Here is a 19,777-nt window from a genome sequence, read left to right on the forward strand (position 1 = left end):
TCTGCTACCATTTTGGGTGGGGCTGGCAGCCATCTTGGGTGTGCCTTAGGCCTAAGTATTAGGTGTGGGTGCAGGATGATTCTTCATGATGTAGATGGCTGACTCCAGGTAGGGTAGAGGTGGGGAGGGGGTGTGGGCGTGTTGATCAGGTTGGCCAGGTGGCATGTACGGGGGTCAAAGGGTCCAGTGAAGAGGTTGGAAGTTTTCTCTCACCTGAAGAATTTAAGGGAAGATGTGATGCTTTTGGAGGAGACTCATTTGGGGGTGATGGACCGGACCAGACTCCGGAAGGAGTGGGTGAGCCAGCTGGAGGGCCTGTTCTGTGCTGTATTCTTCTATGTTCTGTGCTCTATGTATTTCATTTGAGCTTCAACAGTAGGGCCTGGGAAATGGCAATTTTAATTAACAGGAGGATTTGCTTCTTAACAGATAAGGTTGTGGCAGATCTGGGTAGCAGGTATGTAGATGTTGCGCCGACCTGTGAAACCACTCTAAAGCCCATCTACACTATTCCCTTATCTTCCATATGTCTATCCAATGACCATTTGAATGGCCTTAGTGTTGGTGAGTCCACTACTTTTGCAGGCAGGGCATTCCACGCCCTTACTACTCTCTGAGTAAAGAACCTACCTCTGACATCTGTCCTATGTCTATCTCCCCTCAATTTAAAGCAATGTCCCCTCGTGCTAGACATCACCATCCGAGGAAAAAGGCTCTCATTGTCCACCCTATCTAATCCTCTGATCATCTTGTATGCCTCAATTAAGTCACCTCTTAACCTTCTTCTCTCTAACGAAAACAGCATCAAGTCCCTCAGCCTTCCCTCATAAGATCTTCGCTCAATACCAGGCAACATCCCGGTAAATCTCCTCTGTACCCTTTCCAATGCTTCCAAATCCTTCCTATAATGCGGCGACCAGAATTGCACGCAATACTCCAAATGTGGCCGCACCAGAGTTTTGTACAGCTGCAACATGACCTCATGGCTCCGAAACTCAATCCCTCTACCAATAAAAGCTAACACACCGTACGGCTTCTTAATAACCCTATCAACCTGCGTGGCAACTTTCAGGGATCTATGTACATGGACACCGAGATCGCTCTGCTCATCCACACTACCAAGAATCTTACCATCAGCCCAGTACTCTGTCTTCCTGTTATTGCTTCCAAAATGAATCACCTCACACTTTTCTGCATTAAACTCCATTTGCCACTTCTCAGCCCAGCTCTGCAGCTTATCTATGTCCCTCTGTAACTTGTAACATCCTTCCGCACTGTCCACAACTCCACCGACTTTAGTGTCATCTGCAAATTTATTCACCCATTCTTCTACGCCCTCTAGGTCATTTATAAAAATGACAAACAGCAGTGGCCCCAAAACAGATCCTTGTGGTATACCACTAGTAACTGGACTCCAGGCTGAACATTTCCCATCAACCACCACCCTTTGTCTTCTTCCAGCTAGCCAATTTCTGATCCAAACTGCTAAATCACCCTGAATCCCATGCCTCTGTATTTTCTGCAATAGCCTACCGTGGGGAACCTTATCAAACGCTTTACTGAAATCCATACACATCACATCAACTGCTTTACCCTCGTCCACCTGATTGGTCATCTTCTCAAAGAACTCGATAGGGTTTGTGAGGCACAACCTACTCTTCACAAAACCGTGTTGACTATCTCTAATCAAATTATTCCTTTCCAGATGATTATACATCCTATCTCTTATAAACCTTTCCAAGACTCTACTCTACTCCCCTTCTTGAACAAGGGGACAGCATTTGCTATCCTCCAGTATTTTGGCACTATTCCTGTAGACAAAGATGACTTAAAGATCAAAGCCAAAGGCTCAGCAATCTCCTCCCTAGCTTCCCAGAGAATCCTCGGATAAATCCCATCCGGCCCACGGGACGTATCTATTTTCACACTTTCCAGAATTGCTAACACCTCCTCATTATGAACCTCAAGCCCTTCTAGTCGAGTAAAATTAATCTAGTATGTGATTGTTACTGGGTCATTGGTGGGTAGGTTGATCGTATTGGTGAATGTGTATGCTCCAAATTGGGATGATGTGGCGTTTATTTTTTTAAATATTTTAATTAAACAACCAAACACAGCAGCATTACCCACCCCCCCACTTCCAAACAGCTGTGGGTGATTAGCTCTTTAAAGAACACAATAAAAGCCGCCATCTTTTATAGAACCCCCCAATTGCACCCCTTAACATGTATTTAACTTTGTCAATATGCAAAATCTCCATGAATTCCCCACCGAGGCATTGGGTGCAGAAGCTGACCTCCAACAGAACACGCCTACGAGCGATCAACGAGGCGAAGGCTTAGATGTCTGCCTTGCACCCGTCTGCAACACCTGCAGGTCTGACACCACGAATACGACCGCTAGGGGATTGGGCTCCAAATCTATCTGTAAAATCTCCAACATGGTGCTGAAGAAGGAGACATAAAATCTCACCAGCTGAGGACACGCCAAGAACATATACACATGGTTTGACGTGCTCCTCCCACAGCGCTCAGACTTATCTTCCACCCCGTCAAATGAACCGACTCAACCTCGCCCTAATGAAGTGTGCCCAGTGTACCATCTCCAACTGCATCAAACCCAGTTTTGCACACTATGAAGTGGCGTTCACTCCATGCAAGGCCTCACGCCATACCCCCTCCTCTAATACCACCCCCAACTCCTCCTCCCACTTGGCCTTAATACCCGCCAAGGAGGGAGGATCATCCAAATTATCCTCCCATAAACTCCCGAAGTACTTGTCTTCCAGCCCCACGAGCGTCCAAACCCTTTCCATCAGTGGCAATGGCGGCACTACCGGAAACAACTTCCAAAACCTTCCTCGCAAAGTCCCTCACTTGCAGATATCTAACGCTTTCCTCTTGCGCAAACCCAAACTTCTCTAACAGCTCTTCCAGGCTTGCGAACCGCTCCTCCAGAAAACCAGTCCCCTTATCCAGCCAGCCCTGAAATCTGCCATCCAGTCTTGCTGGCTCAAACATATGATTATCACAGATCGGCGCCCGCTTTGACATCCTAACTCATCTAAAATGTTGCCGAAAGACACAGATAGTCAACATTGCAACCACCATTTGAGAAAATGACAGTTGGGCCATCGCCAACGCCCGCAGCTCCATCCCCTTACATGAGTCCAACTCCATCCTCTCCCACACTGCCTTCTGGTCCCCACACCAACTCAACACCACCTCCACCATCGCCCAATAATAGTAGATTAAGCTTGGCAATGCCAAATCCCCTGACTTCTGGTCCCTTTGCAGGACCATTCTATGAATCCTAGCAACCTTACCCGCCCAAATAAAGGACAAAATCAGCCTCTCCAGCCCTGCAAAAAAAATAGGCAAGCATTCGAATAGGAACAGAAAACGTGGCAAAAATGTTAATCTTTATGGACTGCACTCAGCCTGCCAAGGAGAGAGGGAGACTATCCCATCTCTGTGAGTCCGCTTCAACCCTATCCACCAGACTCATAAAATTTAACTTATGATGCCAAGCCCAATCCTGCGCTATCTGCACCCCTAACTCTTAAAATGAGTGCCCATCAAACGAAACAGCAACACTCCAAAATTAGTTCCCTTCTCCGGTGGGGTAACCGAAAAACACTCGCTCTTCTCCATGTTAAACTTCTGCCTGGAGAACTTCTCAAACGGCTTCAACAGCACCACTATACTCCCCATTGTATGGACCGGGTCCAAAATATAAAGTTACGTCATAAGCATACAGGGATAACCTATGTTTCATCAGCCTCCACGCACCCAAATTCCTCAACGCGATGGCCAAAGGCTCCATCGCCAACACAAATAAGAGCGGGGACATAGGGCACCCATGCCTAGTCCCCCTATATAGCTGAAAATACTTCAAGCTCATATTATTCATGCAAACACTAGCATTGGGTTACTTGTAGAACAGTTGCATCCACGACACAAACCTGGGAAGATGCGGCATTTATAAGGAAGCTGTTGGCCTCCATCCTGCATTTGGGGACACACTAGCTGATGCTGGAGGCAGATTTAAAATGTGTTGGAGCTGAAGTTGGATCCCTCTAGGCCGAAGAGTTTTGCCCCTTCGGGGTAGTGAAGGCCCTGTTAGTGTTTATGGAAGGGATGGATGGCGGTGAGGGACCTGTGGCAGTTCACACACCCAGAGCATAAGGAATTTTTGTTCTTTTCCCAAGTTCATAATGGATAGACTTCTTTTTGATGGGTAGGTCTCTTCCCGGGGTGAGGAAAGCAGAATTTTCAGCTAGTCATTTCGGACCATGCTTCACACTTGGTGGACTTGATTTTAGAGATGGGCCCTGTTCAACATCCGATATAGAGGTTGGATATGGGGCTATTGACGGATATAGGGTTTTGTGGGCACATTTTTACGACAATAGATGAGTATGTGGGATCCAATGGGACTGGGTCTGTCTCTTTTTCCATGCTATGGAAGGCATTTAAAGCCTTTATTCGAGGGGGGATTATATCATACCCTAAGGGAAGAATGGCAGAAGCGAGTTGCTATTCTGGAGGTGGATGGCAAGTATTCGAGTGACCCTACCCCAGAGCTCCTGGTGAATAGGAAGAAACTGCAGACGCAATTCGATATGTTGTCAAAGGGTAAGGTAGTGCGCCAGCTGCAATGTTTGAGGGGGTTGTTTATGAATATGTGCAGAAGGACAGCTGTCACCTGGCTCACCAGTTGAGACGGCCTCCCAGGAGATCATTCAGGTCAGAAACTTGAGCAGCAAGCTGGTATCCGCCCCGGAAATAGTCAAAGTTAATTTGTGGCTTTTTATAGAAGTCTTTCTAGGAATTTCCGGTGGTGGGGAGGAGGAGCGCAAAGAGTTGGACTCATCACGAGGTCCTGGGGAAGTCTTAGCAGCTGTTTGACGGATGCAAACATGTAGGGCCTCGGGACTGGATGGGTTTCTGGTGGAATTTTATAAACAGTTTGCTGGATGAGACTTCCAGTGACTGAGATGTGCTGAGTAGTCGCACATCAGGTGGCTCTCCTCCGTAAGACAACAAAATAGGCACTTTTGACCTAATTTAGCCCGCAAAATCAGACTGAAACATTCCCCCCCCAGCCCTCAACGATAACATAGATGATGAAAATGCCAGGAAGCAGCAGCTCGAGAGGCTGCAGGGACACCAGGAATTGCAGCAAGGGACAGGAACACCGAGCAAGCGGGTCAGCGAACCCATGAGGCGAGAGGTACCCTAACAGAGGGAAATCAGAGTACAGGGGTGCATCCACAATGTAAGTATGATTGATCCCGCAGGAGGGGGAGGGGGGGAGATCTGGGGGGTAGCCATATTGATGGCAAAAAAAACATTGTTTCTGGTAATGGAGACAGTTATGGACCAACGGGATCAGCGGTATCATAGACGGGACACCGACAGACCTTGTCAACGTGTACACTCCCAACTGAGACAACACGGAATCCCATATATAGATACACACTGACTGATCATGGGGGAGAACTGTGTACAGGACCCACTCATGGACAAGTCGAACCCCAGAACAGGGAAAACGACGGGCACGGGGAACTGGGAATGTTTATGGAACAGATGGGGGCAGTGTACCCATGGCGGTTCATGCACTCCGGTGAAGAGAAATACACGTTTTTCTCGGCAGCACACAGGGTAACCCGTATCGACGACTTTGTCGTGGGGAAAGTCAGTGCTTCCAGAGATCGTAAGAGCAGAATACTCCGCAATTGTTATCTTCTCCCGCGCTCCACGTTACATGAATGTGAGGTTGGAGACTGGCTGTGCTCAACACCCCACATGGAGGTTGGCCACGACCCTCCAGAAAACATCACAGACCATAGGTGAGTACATTACTGGAATGGGAGGCATTGAAGGCTGTGATTAGGGGAGAAATCATCAACTCTGGGGCTCGCAGAGTCAGGGAAGAGAGGGCGCCTCGGCAACAACTGATCAATTCCATTGTGTAGGTCGACAGACGATACTCCAAGGCCCCGACCGTAGAGCTTCTGGCGAAGAGAAAAAAGCTACAAATAGATTTTAATCTGCTATCCACCAATAAAGCAGTATAGCAACTCTGCCAGATACGGGGGACCTTTTACAAGCATGGAAATAAGGCTAGCCACCTGCTGGCTCACCAGCTGAGAAAGCAGCAAACCATGAAGGAAATGGCCCAGTTACATGGATGGGCGCTGTGGCCCAGATGGTTAAAGCACCGGTCTTGTAAACAGCACATGCTAAGTTCGAATCTCAGCTCTGCCCCCTTCACACCTTTCGCTCAAAGCAACTGGCTGGAGAAGAAATGCTCCCATTTATGCTGTGGGCAGCATGGTAGCACAGTGGATAGCACTGTTGCTTCACAGCTCCCTGGTCCCAGGTTCGATTCCCGGCTTGGGTCACTGTCTGTGTGGAGTCTGCAGGTTCTCCGTGTGTCTGCATGGGTTTCCTCCGGGTGCTCCGGTTTCCTCCCACAAGACACGAAAGACGTGCTGTTAGGTAATTTGGCCATTCTGAACTCTCCCTCTGTGTAGCAGAACAGGCGCTGGAATGTGACGACTAGGGGCTTTTCACAGTGACTTCATTGCAGTGTAAATGTAAGCCTACTTGTGACAATAATGATTATTATTATTACAGGATAGCAGAGGCAGACTGGTACTCAACCAAAAAGAGTTACAAAGCATTTGAGGTCTTCATAGGGGACTGTACAGCTCTGAACCCCTGACGGGACCTCTGGGATTAAACAGTTTCTCGACAGACTGGATAAACCAATCGTGGGGGTGACAGACAGAGGGAGTCGGAAGCACCACGGACTGGCAGAGGTCAAGGGGAGCATCAACTCCATGCAGGCGGGGAAGGTGCCGGGGCTTCCCGGCGGACTTCACAAAATGTTTGCATGACACTGGCCCCGCACCTGCATGAGATGTTTGCAGGGGGCGGGGGCAGAAAGAAAGGAGGGGTAGACTGGAAAACGGCCGAGACAGAGGCCAGGGGGCCAAGAACAAGACCACAAGAAAAGGGATTCCCAAAGAAACGCCAAAACAGGATAGGGGAGGGGAGAAGAGAGGGGGGGGAGACGAAATTACAAAAAAGGTGGAGGGGGAGCACATGTAAATAACAGATAACTACCCATTACAAAGTATGTGACCCAGGAAAGGACCCTGAACCAACAAACTGAGGGGACTGGGGGGGTGGGGGTGAGTCAAGGGGAAGGGAGAATCAGTATAGAGGACATTGACTTGTATATTGTAACTGACGCATTTATCCTTAACAAATGTACGGCGTATAAAATTTAAAGCTTCGGGACAGCACGGAGGCACAGTGGTTAGCACTGCTGTCTCATGGCACCGAGGTCCCAGGTTCGATCCCGGCTCTGGGTTACTGTTCGTGTGGAGTTTACACATTCTCCCTGTGTTTGCGTGGGTTTCGCCCCCAAAACCCAAAGATATGCAAGAGTAGGTGGATTGGCCACGTTAAATTGCCCTTTACTTGGAAAAATTTAATTGGGTATTCGCAAGTTTTTTTTAAAAAAGGTAAAAGCTTCAAAAAAACATTTAAAAGAAGAAGTTTGGTGGACATGTTTCAGGACTCTTTGACCTGAGACTCCCTTTCATCAACGCTAGTGCAGGCACGATTTCCTGCTGAGAAAAGATGATCCTGTGAAATGTGGGCTGCACCATCCTATTTCATTGCTGAATGTTAATGCCAAGGTATTGGCTAAGATGCTAACCTTGTCCCCCGAAGTGATAGGTGAAGATCAGACAGGATTTGTTATGGGCCGGCAGTTGTCGTCTAATGTCCGGCAACTGTTAAATGTAGTTCTCTCCCCATCTTCGGGACTGGATCCAGAGGTGGTTGTGCCTTTGGATGCCGAGAAGGCATTTGATATGGTGGAGTGGAAGTATTGATTTACAGTTTTGGAGAGGTTTAGTCTTGGACCAAAGTTTGTTTCATGGATACCTCTGTGTTGTTCCTCGTGTCTTAATAAAGCTCGCAGTCTCAAGTGTGGAGAAGATGCTTTATTGTGGGTTCGTTCAGTTTCCAGAGCTCGACCTAGAACTACCTTCCAGTGCTAACTACCAGCTTTGCTTGCCGTGTGTCCTGCTTACCAGCCCCCCTGCTGTGAAGAGTGTCTCCTCACTTCCTGTCCTGATCTATTTATATGGCTCTCCCGTGCTCCCTCTAGTGGTCGCTCAGTTGTGTTGCATCTGGTTAACTTGTGATCACCACATCCCCCTTTTTCTCTTAACATATTTTCTGAACATCGTTAAAGAAAATTGTACATCCTGTCCCAGTGTATTTATAGCTCTCCCGCTCGTGTTTGCTCTGTTGTTTTTTTTTTTTTGATCTGGTCAATCTACGATCACCACATCCCCCTTTTTCTCATTACATAGTTTCTGTACATCATTAAAGAAATTTTATACAAAACAGTAACTTATGATATGCGTATCTATACAAGTGATGATGCTATTGCCTTAGTTAACAAAGCCAATGTATTTATATGTCCAATCTTAATAAAAACATTTATGAGTCCAAACTTGATGAATTTGTTCAGAGCTTTTTTTTTCTTTTTGTTGTTGATGACGTGGTGATATTGATATTGCAAGTCCGCTGTGAATGTTGTTGGTGTTCCTTGTTATCTTAAGTACCCAATGCGTCATCCCGAGGTGTCTGCATGGTCACATCACTGATGTTGACTGGCATGGACTTTTTTTCTGTGCTTGTGGTGTTGATTTATTGTCTCATCCGCCTTGGATGCTGGTGTGCTTTGCCATTGTGTACAAGTCGTTGTTTCATTGCTGTTGTTTCTGTCGTTCCTGTTTTTGTTGTTTCCGTTGCCGTACTTGTCGCTGTTTTTGTCGTTTCCGTCTTTGTTGTTGTCGCTATCTTTGCTCCTGACTTTGTTGTGTTTGTTGCCATTCTTGTTGTTTCTGTCTCTGTCGTTGTCGCTATCTTTGTTCCTGACTTTGTTGTGTTTGTTGCCATTCTTGTTGTTTCTGCCTCTGTCGTTGTCGCTATCTTTGTGCCTGACGTTGTTGTTTGTCTTGTTGCGCTTCATGTTGCTTTTATGCTTGCTGTTGTCGTTCTCGTTTCTGCTGTGCTTCTTGCTATTGTTGTTTGTCTTGTCGCGCTTCATGTTGCTTTTCTTCTTGCTGTTGTCGTTCTCGTTTCTGCTGTGCTTCTTGCTATTGTTGTTGGTCTTGTCGCGCTTCATGTTGTTTTTGTTGCTGTGTTTCTTTTGACTTTTGTTTTTCTTGTTATACTCTATGAGTGTCCCGAGTGGATAATTTGAGTCATTGAGCATTCCGTCTCGCGAGTGGTGCGAATGATCTGATGTTGCATCGGTGCAGGTGGCATCAATCAGTTGTGGAGAATTGGATTCCGCATCTTTGCTTTCTTGGTGCTCGTCTTCCGGAGTCAAAGTCTTCTCGATTACATTGGACGCGGTGTCTGTGGACTCTCGGCGCTCCTCTTCTGGAGTCCAAATCTGCATGATTTCAGTTGACGTGGTCTCTCTAGACTCTTGGTGCTCCGCTTCTGGAGTTAAAATCTTCATGATTTCTGTTGATGTTATCTCACTGGACTCCAGGTGCTCCTGTTCTGGGGTCAAAATCTGCATGGTTTCTTTTTGTTTGATGTCTCTGGACTCCAGGTGCTCCTCTTCTGGAGTCAGAATCTGCATGGTTTCTTTTTGTTTGATGTCTCTGGACTCCAGGTGCTCCTCTTCTGGAGTCAGAATCTGCATGGTTTCTTTCGGCATTGTCTCTGTGGACTCCAGGTGCTCCTCTTCTGGAGTCAAAATCTGCATGTTTTCTTTTGGCGTTGTCTCTCTGGGCTCCAGGTGCTCCTCTTCTGGAGTCAAAATCTGCATGTTTTCTTTCGGCATCGTCTCTCTGGACTGTTGGGTGGCCCGACTCTGTGCTTCTGTACAGACAAGCTGAGAACTGTCAGTCTCACTGTGATCCTGTACGTCGAGTGCGAGCACCTTGTCACTGTTTTCGCTCTGTGCTTCGGTACAGACAAGCTGAGAACTGTCAGTCTCACTGTGATCCTGTCCGTCGAGTGCGAGCACCTTGTCACTGTTTTCGCTCTGTGCTTCGGTACAGACAAGCTGAGAACTGTCAGTCTCACTGTGATCCTGTACGTTGAGTGTGATCACCTTGTCACTGTCTTCGCATGCAGTGGGCAGAGGTGCATTGTCTTCTTCTTGTTCCTGTGAGCGTGTTGGACTTTCATAGTCCGCTCTTTCTTCTTGTTCCTGTGAGCGTGTTGGACTTTCATAGTCTGCTCTTTCTTCTTGTTCCTGTGAGCGTGTTGGACTTTCATAGTCTGCTTTTTCTTCTTATTCCTGTGAGCGTGTTGGACTTTCATAGTCCGCTCTTTCTTCTTGTTCCTGTGAGCTTGGTAGACTTTCATAGTCTGCTTGCGGTTGCTCAGGTACAGCGGGTTTACCTTCATGGTCTTGTTCATGCTTGGTGTCCGCCCGGGAGTGTTTGCTTGCATCCCTGTTGGCGTCTTTCATCACTCGCACTGTGGAGCCTGTCATCGCTCGCTCCGTGGAGTCTTCCTGTGCTCTCTGTGTGGCGTCGTCTTCGTCTTGGGTATTGCTGTCATCCAATGTATCGACGAGCTGCCATGGCACCATGGTGTTGGATTCATCCACCATGAGTAGAGTCGTGTTGAGCTTTGCAACGGTGTCGCTGATGCTGTGATCAGCATGTCCAAATAACTCCTCCATGTCTGAGTAGTATTCTCCGAAAACCAAATCATCCTGGTTGGATTCTTCTACCACGAGTTGATTCGTGTTGAACTTTGCGACCGTGTCGCTGATGCTGTGATAAGCATATCCGACTGACTCAGCCATGTCTGAGTAGTATTCTTTGAAAACCAAATCATCTTGGTTGGATTCATCTACCACGAGTTGGTTCGTGTTGTGCTTTGCGACCGTGTCGCTGATGCTGTGATAAGCATATCCGACTGACCCAGTCAGGTCTGAGAGGTAATCGTCGAAAAACAAATCATCTTTTGTTGTTTCGGAATTCTTTTTGTTCGCTTCACTGTGTGTGGTGAAGGCAGCTTTTTCCAAGGTATTGTGCAAGTTGTTTTTCACTGTTGGTTTAAGTTCAGGCGTTTTTTCTGTGTTCTGAGGCAAGAAAATTTGGTTTTACCACTTTAAGTGTCTTGTTTTCAATTTTCGGGCATTTCCCTTTTAAGTGGGCGTGGTCAGGATTCTCAGACGTCATGACGTCACGCGTAGGAACGACTTGCACATGCGCAAATCGGCTTTCTTTCCTTGTGCGGTTCGGTGTCCATTGCGCATGCGCGGCTTGCGCATGCGCATGACGGTCCGCGACGAAGACTTTTTTTGACTGCGCATGCGCGGCTTGCGCATGCGCATAACGATCGGCGCCGCGATCTTTTGTAAACTGCGCATGCGCGACTTCCGGTTCCGGCGCATGCGCGACTTCCGGTTCCGGCGCATGCGCGACTTCCGGTTCCGGCGCATGCGCAGACGCGATTTGTAGTTCTTTGCTTACCAGAGACTGCAAAATGTGCTCCGACGCCATTTTATCGCGGATTTCAGCGTTTTTTCTTTCTAAAAGTTGTAAGTTACCTTTTCTTTCCGATCTGGACTGGATTTCAGCGTTTTGGCTTTGTGAAAAATTCATGTTATTTCTTCTTTTTGATCTGTACTGTGCATTCGCGATTTCCTGATCTTTTTGTGATTTTTTAAGTCTTGCATCACTCAGTCTCTGTGCAGGTTGGACTGTGAGCATGCCTTGCTGTTCAAATTTCTCACAGTACTCTTCAAATTTGTTTAGTAACGTTTGTAAGCTGTTCCTGTCTTCACCTTTTGAGTGTTTAAATCCATTATACACTTTCTTATTGACAGGCCCTTCGATGAGAATTGCTATTTTAATTTTGTCTGAGGCGTCTGCTACATCATTAGCTATGAGATAAAAATCGAACATTTGTTTGAACCTTTTCCAGACATTTATTACATTACCAGTCGTGTCCAGCTGAGGTGGGTATCCATGCCACATCCTCGAATTAGCGATGTCTTCCCCAGTCAAATGTCCAGTAGGAGATTTCCATGCCATTTTGTGCTTTCTGTATCTGCAGCTGAGTTGTCCTGTCGTAAGCGTCTGAAATCACTCCTAGGTACCATGTGTTGTTCCTCGTGTCTTAATAAAGCTCGCAGTCTCAAGTGTGGAGAAGATGCTTTATTGTGGGTTCGTTCAGTTTCCAGAGCTCGACCTAGAACTACCTTCCAGTGCTAACTACCAGCTTTGCTTGCCGTGTGTCCTGCTTACCAGCCCCCCTGCTGTGAAGAGTGTCTCCTCACTTCCTGTCCTGATCTATTTATATGGCTCTCCCGTGCTCCCTCTAGTGGTCGCTCAGTTGTGTTGCATCTGGTTAACTTGTGATCACCACAACCTCTACTGTTTAAGCCCCGCTCGGCTAGTGCGTGTACTAACACGCTACTTCAGGGTACTTGCAATTGGTTAGGGAATGAGATGGGTGTTCGATGTCACCCCTCCTATTTGTATTGGTGATTGAACTCCTGGTTATGGCTTTGATGGCTTCGAGAAAGGGAACGGGGATAGTTAGGGTAGGTGTGGAGCATAGGATACCCCTATATGCTGATGACTTGCTGCTTTATATGACGGATCCAGACCCCTATGGGTGATAGAATGGAGCTACTGAAGTGCTTTGGCTCTTTTTTGGGATATAAGTTGAATTTGGGAAAGAGTGAGCATTTTTCCATTGGACCCCAGGGTAACTGTATATTTGCTGTATGAGGTCACTTTTCCCATGTTAGTGCTGTCTTCTCTAAGCAGTCTCCAAGATCTGTTCCTGTAGATGTTAAAAACAAATTAACTGGTAATTTATCTAATTTGCTGTTCTTCTACGTTTTCTGCATGAAAAGTGGCTGGCATTTGCCTACATGACGCAAGTGGCTGGATTTCATAGGAATAGTTTATTGATGTACAGGACATTAAGATCCTGGAATATGAGAGACTTAGTATTTATTCTTTCCCAGGATGTAGGCATTGTGGGCTAGTAAACCTTTGTTGCCCAACCCTAATTGCCTTTGGTAGGGTGGCGATGAGAACCACGGCAGTCCATGTGGTGCAGGAACCTCCACAGTGCTGTTGGAAAGGCATTCCCAGGATTCGGGCACGGGCACAGTGAATAGTTCCAAATCGAGGTAGTGTGTGACTTGGATGGGAACTTGCAGATATTGGTTTCCCCTGCACCTGCTGCCCTTGTTATAGATGTTAGAGGTTAGAAAAGTGCTGTTGAAGGAGCCTCAGTGAGTTGCTGTATTACATCTTGTAGATGGTGCACACTGCTGCCACTGTGCTCCAGAGGTGGAGGGAATGAATGTTGAAGGTGGTGAATGGAATGCCAATCAAGTGGGCTGCTTCCTCCTGAGACTCTTGAGTATTGTTAGAGCTACACTCATCCAGGCTTTGATGGACTGAATGTCAACTGACCATTCAGCACAACTATGTTATAGCCATAGGAATAGGTCATTCAACTGCTTGAGCCTGCATTGGATTAGATCCTACCTGATCTGTACATCACCTTCATTGTCCTGCACATACAGCATAAAATTGTCTGGGGTGTTGTTTGATCCAGAAAGAAAAAACGCAGCTTTATGCCGATATAGTTTTGTCGCAGCTTCTCCGATGAGCCGAAGAGTTGGCTTGTAGCTTTCTCAGCAAGGTAATTATAACGGCATATCCTATCATAACACTATCCTGATTCAGGATATGTGCAGTTCAATGGCCAGTTACTACCCATTTTTGCAATAGATGCCTATCCTGGTTAGATAAATGGAATGTTATATTCTTTGGCTTGGCTGGTTTTATTGTCTTGCACTTATCAGGTACATGGTGCTGGAGTAGTGCTTTAATGTCGCCTGAATATTAAATGCTAATGGAAATATAAATAGCATATTGGCTCTGATTCGGTCAACCTCCAGCTAATGGGCTAGATACTTAGTTGAAAAGGAGAAGCTGATCTCCTGGGACAAGCTTTTTGGTCAACCTCCAATATTCTTCCTGTAAATTTCCCGCTCCACTATATGACTTGCTTGCCCTATGGTACCAGAAAAGCTGATTGGGTCCTTTAGCCTCAGTTCCTCCATCAAACAAAGAATCTCAGACTTAAATAATAATCTGTAGAAATCCTCCTTTAAGATATACAAAGTGAAGATTACATAACCCAAAATCTTTAAATGGGCAACGTTACTCGATTTGGATAAGCTATTTTACCTGTTGTGTGTGAAATGCATGCTATTTCAAATTTACTTTACCAAATGAAACACTTGTATTTTCCTCAGGGCAGTCAAATGGTCATCTGATGGTTAGACTGGCTGGCTTGCAAATGACTGATGAGGGTAGAACGTGGTTAAGAGAACAAATAAAACCTTCTCAAGTTGTTTGGTTTCAACCTCTGAGGAAGGAGAATTCTTTCATCGATTGCGTTGTGAGATTCAAGAAGGCAAGTCCATTCCTTTGATACATGTCACTGATATACTAGTTTACATTTTGTATAGAATGATGGTATTGTTACATTGTGTTTTGGAAGATTGCCAAAGGCACTGTAGCTCAAATTTTGAGAATGGTGCAATTTGTTTTAATGTTAAGAAAGGACTACTGAGAAAATCTTGTTCTGTAATATTAGAAACTTAAAACTGCATAGCAGGCTGCTTATACACTTTTTCAAATGCAGGAATTGATTTTTAAATTGCTTCGCATCAGCTGCAATTTTACTTTGACTGAAGTCCATGATGGGCAATTCAAAGGAGTTCCAGTAATTCAATTTAACCAACAAATTAATGGCAATGTATATAAAATATACTTAAAATGTCAAATTATCGAGTGACTTAAATTTTAAATTTTTAAATTAAGAGTAAACAACACAAACAACATCTACTACCCTCAAAATCTGTATCCTAACAGGACCATTTCAAATAATTTAAGTTGCTGAAGGTGTGCACAAATCTTGATAATGCCAATTGGGGAGTATGGAGTGAGGCACTGCATAGAGTAAATGTAATCTCAAGCAAGGTTGAGCCTGATACAGTTTAAGGTGGTGCACAGCGTCCATATGACTCGGGTGATAATGAGTGGGTTCTTTCAGGTATGGGTGGGGGCCAGCAAATCATGCGCACATGTTTTGGGGTTGCAAAAAATTGGGAAGATTCTGGGCGGCAGTGTTCACGGTCTTTTTATAATAATCTTTATTGTCACAAGTAGGCTTACATTGCAATGAAGTTACTGTGAAAAGCCCCTAGTCGCCACATTCCGGCACCTGTTCGGGTGCACAGAGGGAGAATTCAGAATGTTCAAATTATTTAAGATCGCATCTTTCGGGACTAGTTTTAGGAAACCGGAGCATCCGGAGGAAACCCACGCTGACACGAGGTGAATGTGCAGACCCGCACAGTGACCCAGGCAGAATTCAAACCTGGGACCCTGGCGCTATGAAATGAAATGAAAAATGAAATGAAAATCGCTTATTGTCACAAGTAGGCTTCAAATGAAGTTACTGTGAAAAGCCCCTAGTCGCCACATTCTGGCGCCTGTTCGGGGAGGCTGGTACGGGAATTGAACCGTGCTGCTGGCCTGCCTTGGTCTGCTTTCAAAGCCAGTTCTTTAGCCCAGTGCTAAACCAGCCCCTGTTGCCCCTAGTGCTAACCACTACCGTGCTGCCCATATTAGCCAGGATAGTGGAGGAGGAGGTGAACCCAGACTCTTTGGTGATATTTGGAGTTTCAGAGAAGCTGGAGCTCATGGAGAGGAGGAAGGTCAATGTCATGACCTTCGATTCTCTGATTGCATGGCGCCGAATTTTACTGGAGTGGCATTGCCACTGGGTGTACCGGCTTGGTTGGGTGACCTGTACGACTTCCTGCGGTTGGAGAAGATAAAGTATGAGTTAAGGGGCTCTGCGGAGGGATTTGAGAAAAGATGGAGACGTTTGTAACTTTGTTTGAGGAGCTATTCATTGTGTGGGGGGGGGGGGGGGGGGGGGGTGAAAAAGGGGAAAAGTTTGTACAGACTGTTTAGTTGATTGCTGGGAAGCATGTCTCATGGGTGTTAATTTGCGGTAACCTGTTTTGATACATGTTTGCAATAAAATATATTTTAAAAAACAAACAAATCTTGATAATGTATGGAGTATGTCCTATATTTTTCATGTATGGCACAATCTGACTGGACCGTATGCAGAACAATACTTTTCACTGTACCTTGGTACACGTGACAATAAACCTAAATCTAACATACATAGGTACTCGCCTGGAATATAATCTGCAGCTTGGGCATCATCTGTGGGGAGAGAAGCATTTTACTGTTTCAGCTGTGTGACCCTTCATCAGAAAATGTTTTGGATGTAACAGATTTCAAGCAAATGCAGGGAAAGGGGGAAGGAAGGAAAGAAAGAAAATGTCTACGAAATGATTGAAGGCAGGAATGATGTAAATAGCAAAAAAGGCAAGGCAAAAAATCTTGGTAATGTAACAATTAAAGAAATAAAAGGTGGGTCTAGATTGCAACAGTAGAATCATTACCAGCACCTCTGTTTAAAAAAAAATGAGGCAGTGATTATGGTGTGAAATGATTAAACTCTTATGTTGAATTTAGAATGTTTAGAGTGCCGAATTGAATAACGTTGTTCCTTGAGATTTCATTACCAGAGGTTAAAATGGGGCAGAAAATTAAAATGGCAAATAACAGGGAGCTCAGGGTTATGCTTACAGATTGAACGGACCTGTCCAGCAAAATAATCATCCCAATCTGTATTTGGCCTTCCAATATCGAGGAGAATGCATTGTGTACAGCAAAATATTTATTCTGCCATTTAATCTCATCTGCCTTCCATCCTGAATTAAACTTTCCCTTTTCCTGTCTCCTCTCCCATCCCCATACATATTGGTTAAAACCTGTCACACCTATTAATATTTCACAGTTCTGACAAATGATTAAGCCTGAAACGTTAATTGTTTCTCTCAACATAAAAGCAACCTGACCTGTGTATCTCTCCGGTTTCTGTTGATAATGTAAGAAACATTTTGGTACTAGTCTCTGATTCATTTCATTATCTTTTCGCAGTAATTTCATTTGAAGCCCTCTTGTGACAAGAAGTGATTTTCATTCATTTCGTTATGTCTCATTTCTGTTAGTACTGCAATTTTTCATTCTAATGGACCTCTGGACTTAGATGAATTGAACCTTTATTTTAAATCTCCTGCAATTTATTTTAAAGAAGTTTCTTTTGCAGTTATGATTGAACTCTGCGAACAAGTTTACTTCTCTGGCAGGAGACTTTCTGGATATGACACATTGCCATGCGTTCAAAAATTATCCTAACTATATCCAAGATGTCAACAAGGAGCCCCGGGGGGCAGCACGGTGGCACAGTGGTTAGCAATGCTGCCGACGGCGCTAAGGACCCGGGTTCGAATCCCGGCCCTGGGTCACTGTCTGTATGGAGTTTGCACATTCTCCCCGTGCCTGCGTGCGTTTCACCCCCACAATCCAAAGATGTGCAGGTTGGGTGGATTGGTCACGCTAAATTGCCCCTTAATTGGAAAAAAATAATTGGGTACTCTAAATTTAAAAAAAACAAGGAGCCCCTGGACACCATACTGGTTTCCTCGCTGGATTTCAATTTAACACAACTTTCTTTTTGAAAAATATTTTATTGAGGCCTTTATATTATAAATTTTAACAGAATAAGCAACCACACAGCAACAACAGCAAAACGCAGCCAACATGGCTTACATAATGCACTTAACTTTAAACCTCCTTGTCGCCACCCTCTTGCTTCTTTCCCTTAAAATTAGTTACTGATCAATTCTTTCTTTTTAGTTTATTTCATACAAATGTTCTTTCATTTATGTGGCAGCACGGTAGCACCGTGATTAGCAGATCAAGGGTCACAGGTTCGATTTCCGGCGTGGGTCACTGTCTATGAGGAGTCTGCGTGTTCTCTCCGATTCTGCGTGGGTTTCCTCCAGGTGCTCCGATTTCCTCCCACAGTCCAAAGATGTGCAGGTTAGGTGGATTGGCCATGCTAATTGTCCTCAGCGTCCAAAAAGAAAAAGGGTTGGATGGGATTGTGGGGATGGGGTAGAGGTGTGGGCTATTTCCGGGAGCCGGTGCAGATAAGATGGGCCAGATGGCTTCCTTCTGCACTGTAAATATGATGATTATGTTTATTGGAAAGTTAAAGGCTTTAATTGTGATCAGACTATGGGTCTGTAGTTACCCCTAAATATGGCAACTATATTTTGTTTGCAATGTTTTGGAAGTACCCTGATGTTTCGTTGATTCGTTCAGTATGGCTATTGCTTCAGTCTCTCCAAGTACCTTTAAGGAACCAAGGGATTTATTGGGCTTTGAGCTCATCTAATATCTGTACTTCAGTAATAGCAATCCTGAAGCATGCACACCTTTGCTCAAAAGAAGTATTGAAATTAATTGGCTAAAGGAAAGGAAGCAAATTATAGCTATCAGGGGACTGGAGTCAAAATTGTTTTCCTGGCATGTCAAATTAGGATATAGTTGTGTACCATATTGACACATTGAGCCTTTACCAGTTGAACATTCCCAATATATGTTGGGCTGTTTGAAGATTTCCCCACTCTTTGTTTTTCATTCCCTCCCCCATATAATTAGTGCTAATTTTGTAGTTTTCTTTATTATAGGCAGCAGATCCCAAATGTTGGTCGTAGAATTTCTTGCCATAGATTATGCTGCAAAACTGGCTTCAAGAGTTCATAGGGATTGATGCAATCTAAGATCCTTATTGTGGGTTTTTCCTTTTGATGAAGATCTGTTATCTGTAAATGTCCAGATTGTCCACACACTTGGGATCTGCTACCTTTTTCCAGCACAATCTTGAGCATTGAGAGCCTACTGCATCTTATTTTCCATGTTTCCATGACCCTCTTATTTAGCTACACTTCCTTTCGACTCAGCAGTTTGAAAGTGAGAAACTTGGGTCAGAAACAACTGTCAAACTTAAATAAGGGTAATTACAAAGAAATTAGGGCAGAGTGGGCTGAAGTAGACTCGGAAAGGAGTTTAGCCGAAAAGACAGTTGTTCAGCAATGGTAGACGTTTATGAAAATAGTCCTGACTCGCGGGCGGCATGTGGCACAGTGGTTAGCACTGGGACTGCGGCGCTGAGGACCTGGTTCGAATCCCGGCCCTCGGTCACTGTCCGTGTGGAGTTTGCATGTTCTCCCCATGTCTGCGTGGATTTCACCCCCACAATCCAAAGATGTACAGGTTAGGTCGATTGGCCACGCTAAAATTGCTCCTAAAAATTGGCAAAAAAATTATTGGGTACTCTAAATTAATAAAAAAAAATAGTTCTGACTCACAGCAAAGATATATTCTAGTGATGTGAAAGGATTCTAGGAAGGTGATAAATCAAGTACAGTTAACCAGGGAAGCTGAGGATAGTATTAAACTGAAAAGGAAAGCATAGCATGTGACAAAGATTAGTGGTAAGCCAAAGGGTTGGGGAAGTTGTAAAAACCAAAAAATGATGACCAAAAAAAGGGAAAAAATGAACTATGAGGGTAAACTAGCAAGTGATATAAAACGGACGGTAAGAGCTTCTTTAAATGTGTAAAAAGGGAAGAGATGCCAAAGTGAACATATGCCCCTCAGAGAATGAGACTGGGGAAATAATAATGGGGAACCAGGAAATGGCAGAGGAGTTAAATAAATACTTTGCAC

General features: G+C 45.0%; 1 protein-coding gene across 6 annotated transcripts in view; it reads left to right on the plus strand.

Annotated features, from left to right (window-relative positions):
* Window positions 1-19,777, plus strand: part of c18h3orf33 (c18h3orf33 homolog (H. sapiens)) — a 59,737-nt gene that overhangs the window by 12,349 nt on the left and 27,611 nt on the right. For all 6 annotated transcript variants that reach the window (XR_005462818.1, XR_005462819.1, XM_038815802.1 and 3 more), the window contains exon 4: window positions 14,362-14,522. Coding sequence is in view for 4 of the 6 variants with exons in the window: in XM_038815802.1 (XP_038671730.1) it covers window positions 14,362-14,522 (161 nt within the window). In the remaining 2 variants the exon portion in view is untranslated. The remainder of the gene's footprint in view (window positions 1-14,361; window positions 14,523-19,777) is intronic.

Source organism: Scyliorhinus canicula, chromosome 13 (assembly GCF_902713615.1).
Source record: "Scyliorhinus canicula chromosome 13, sScyCan1.1, whole genome shotgun sequence".
NCBI classification, from domain to species: domain Eukaryota; kingdom Metazoa; phylum Chordata; class Chondrichthyes; order Carcharhiniformes; family Scyliorhinidae; genus Scyliorhinus; species Scyliorhinus canicula.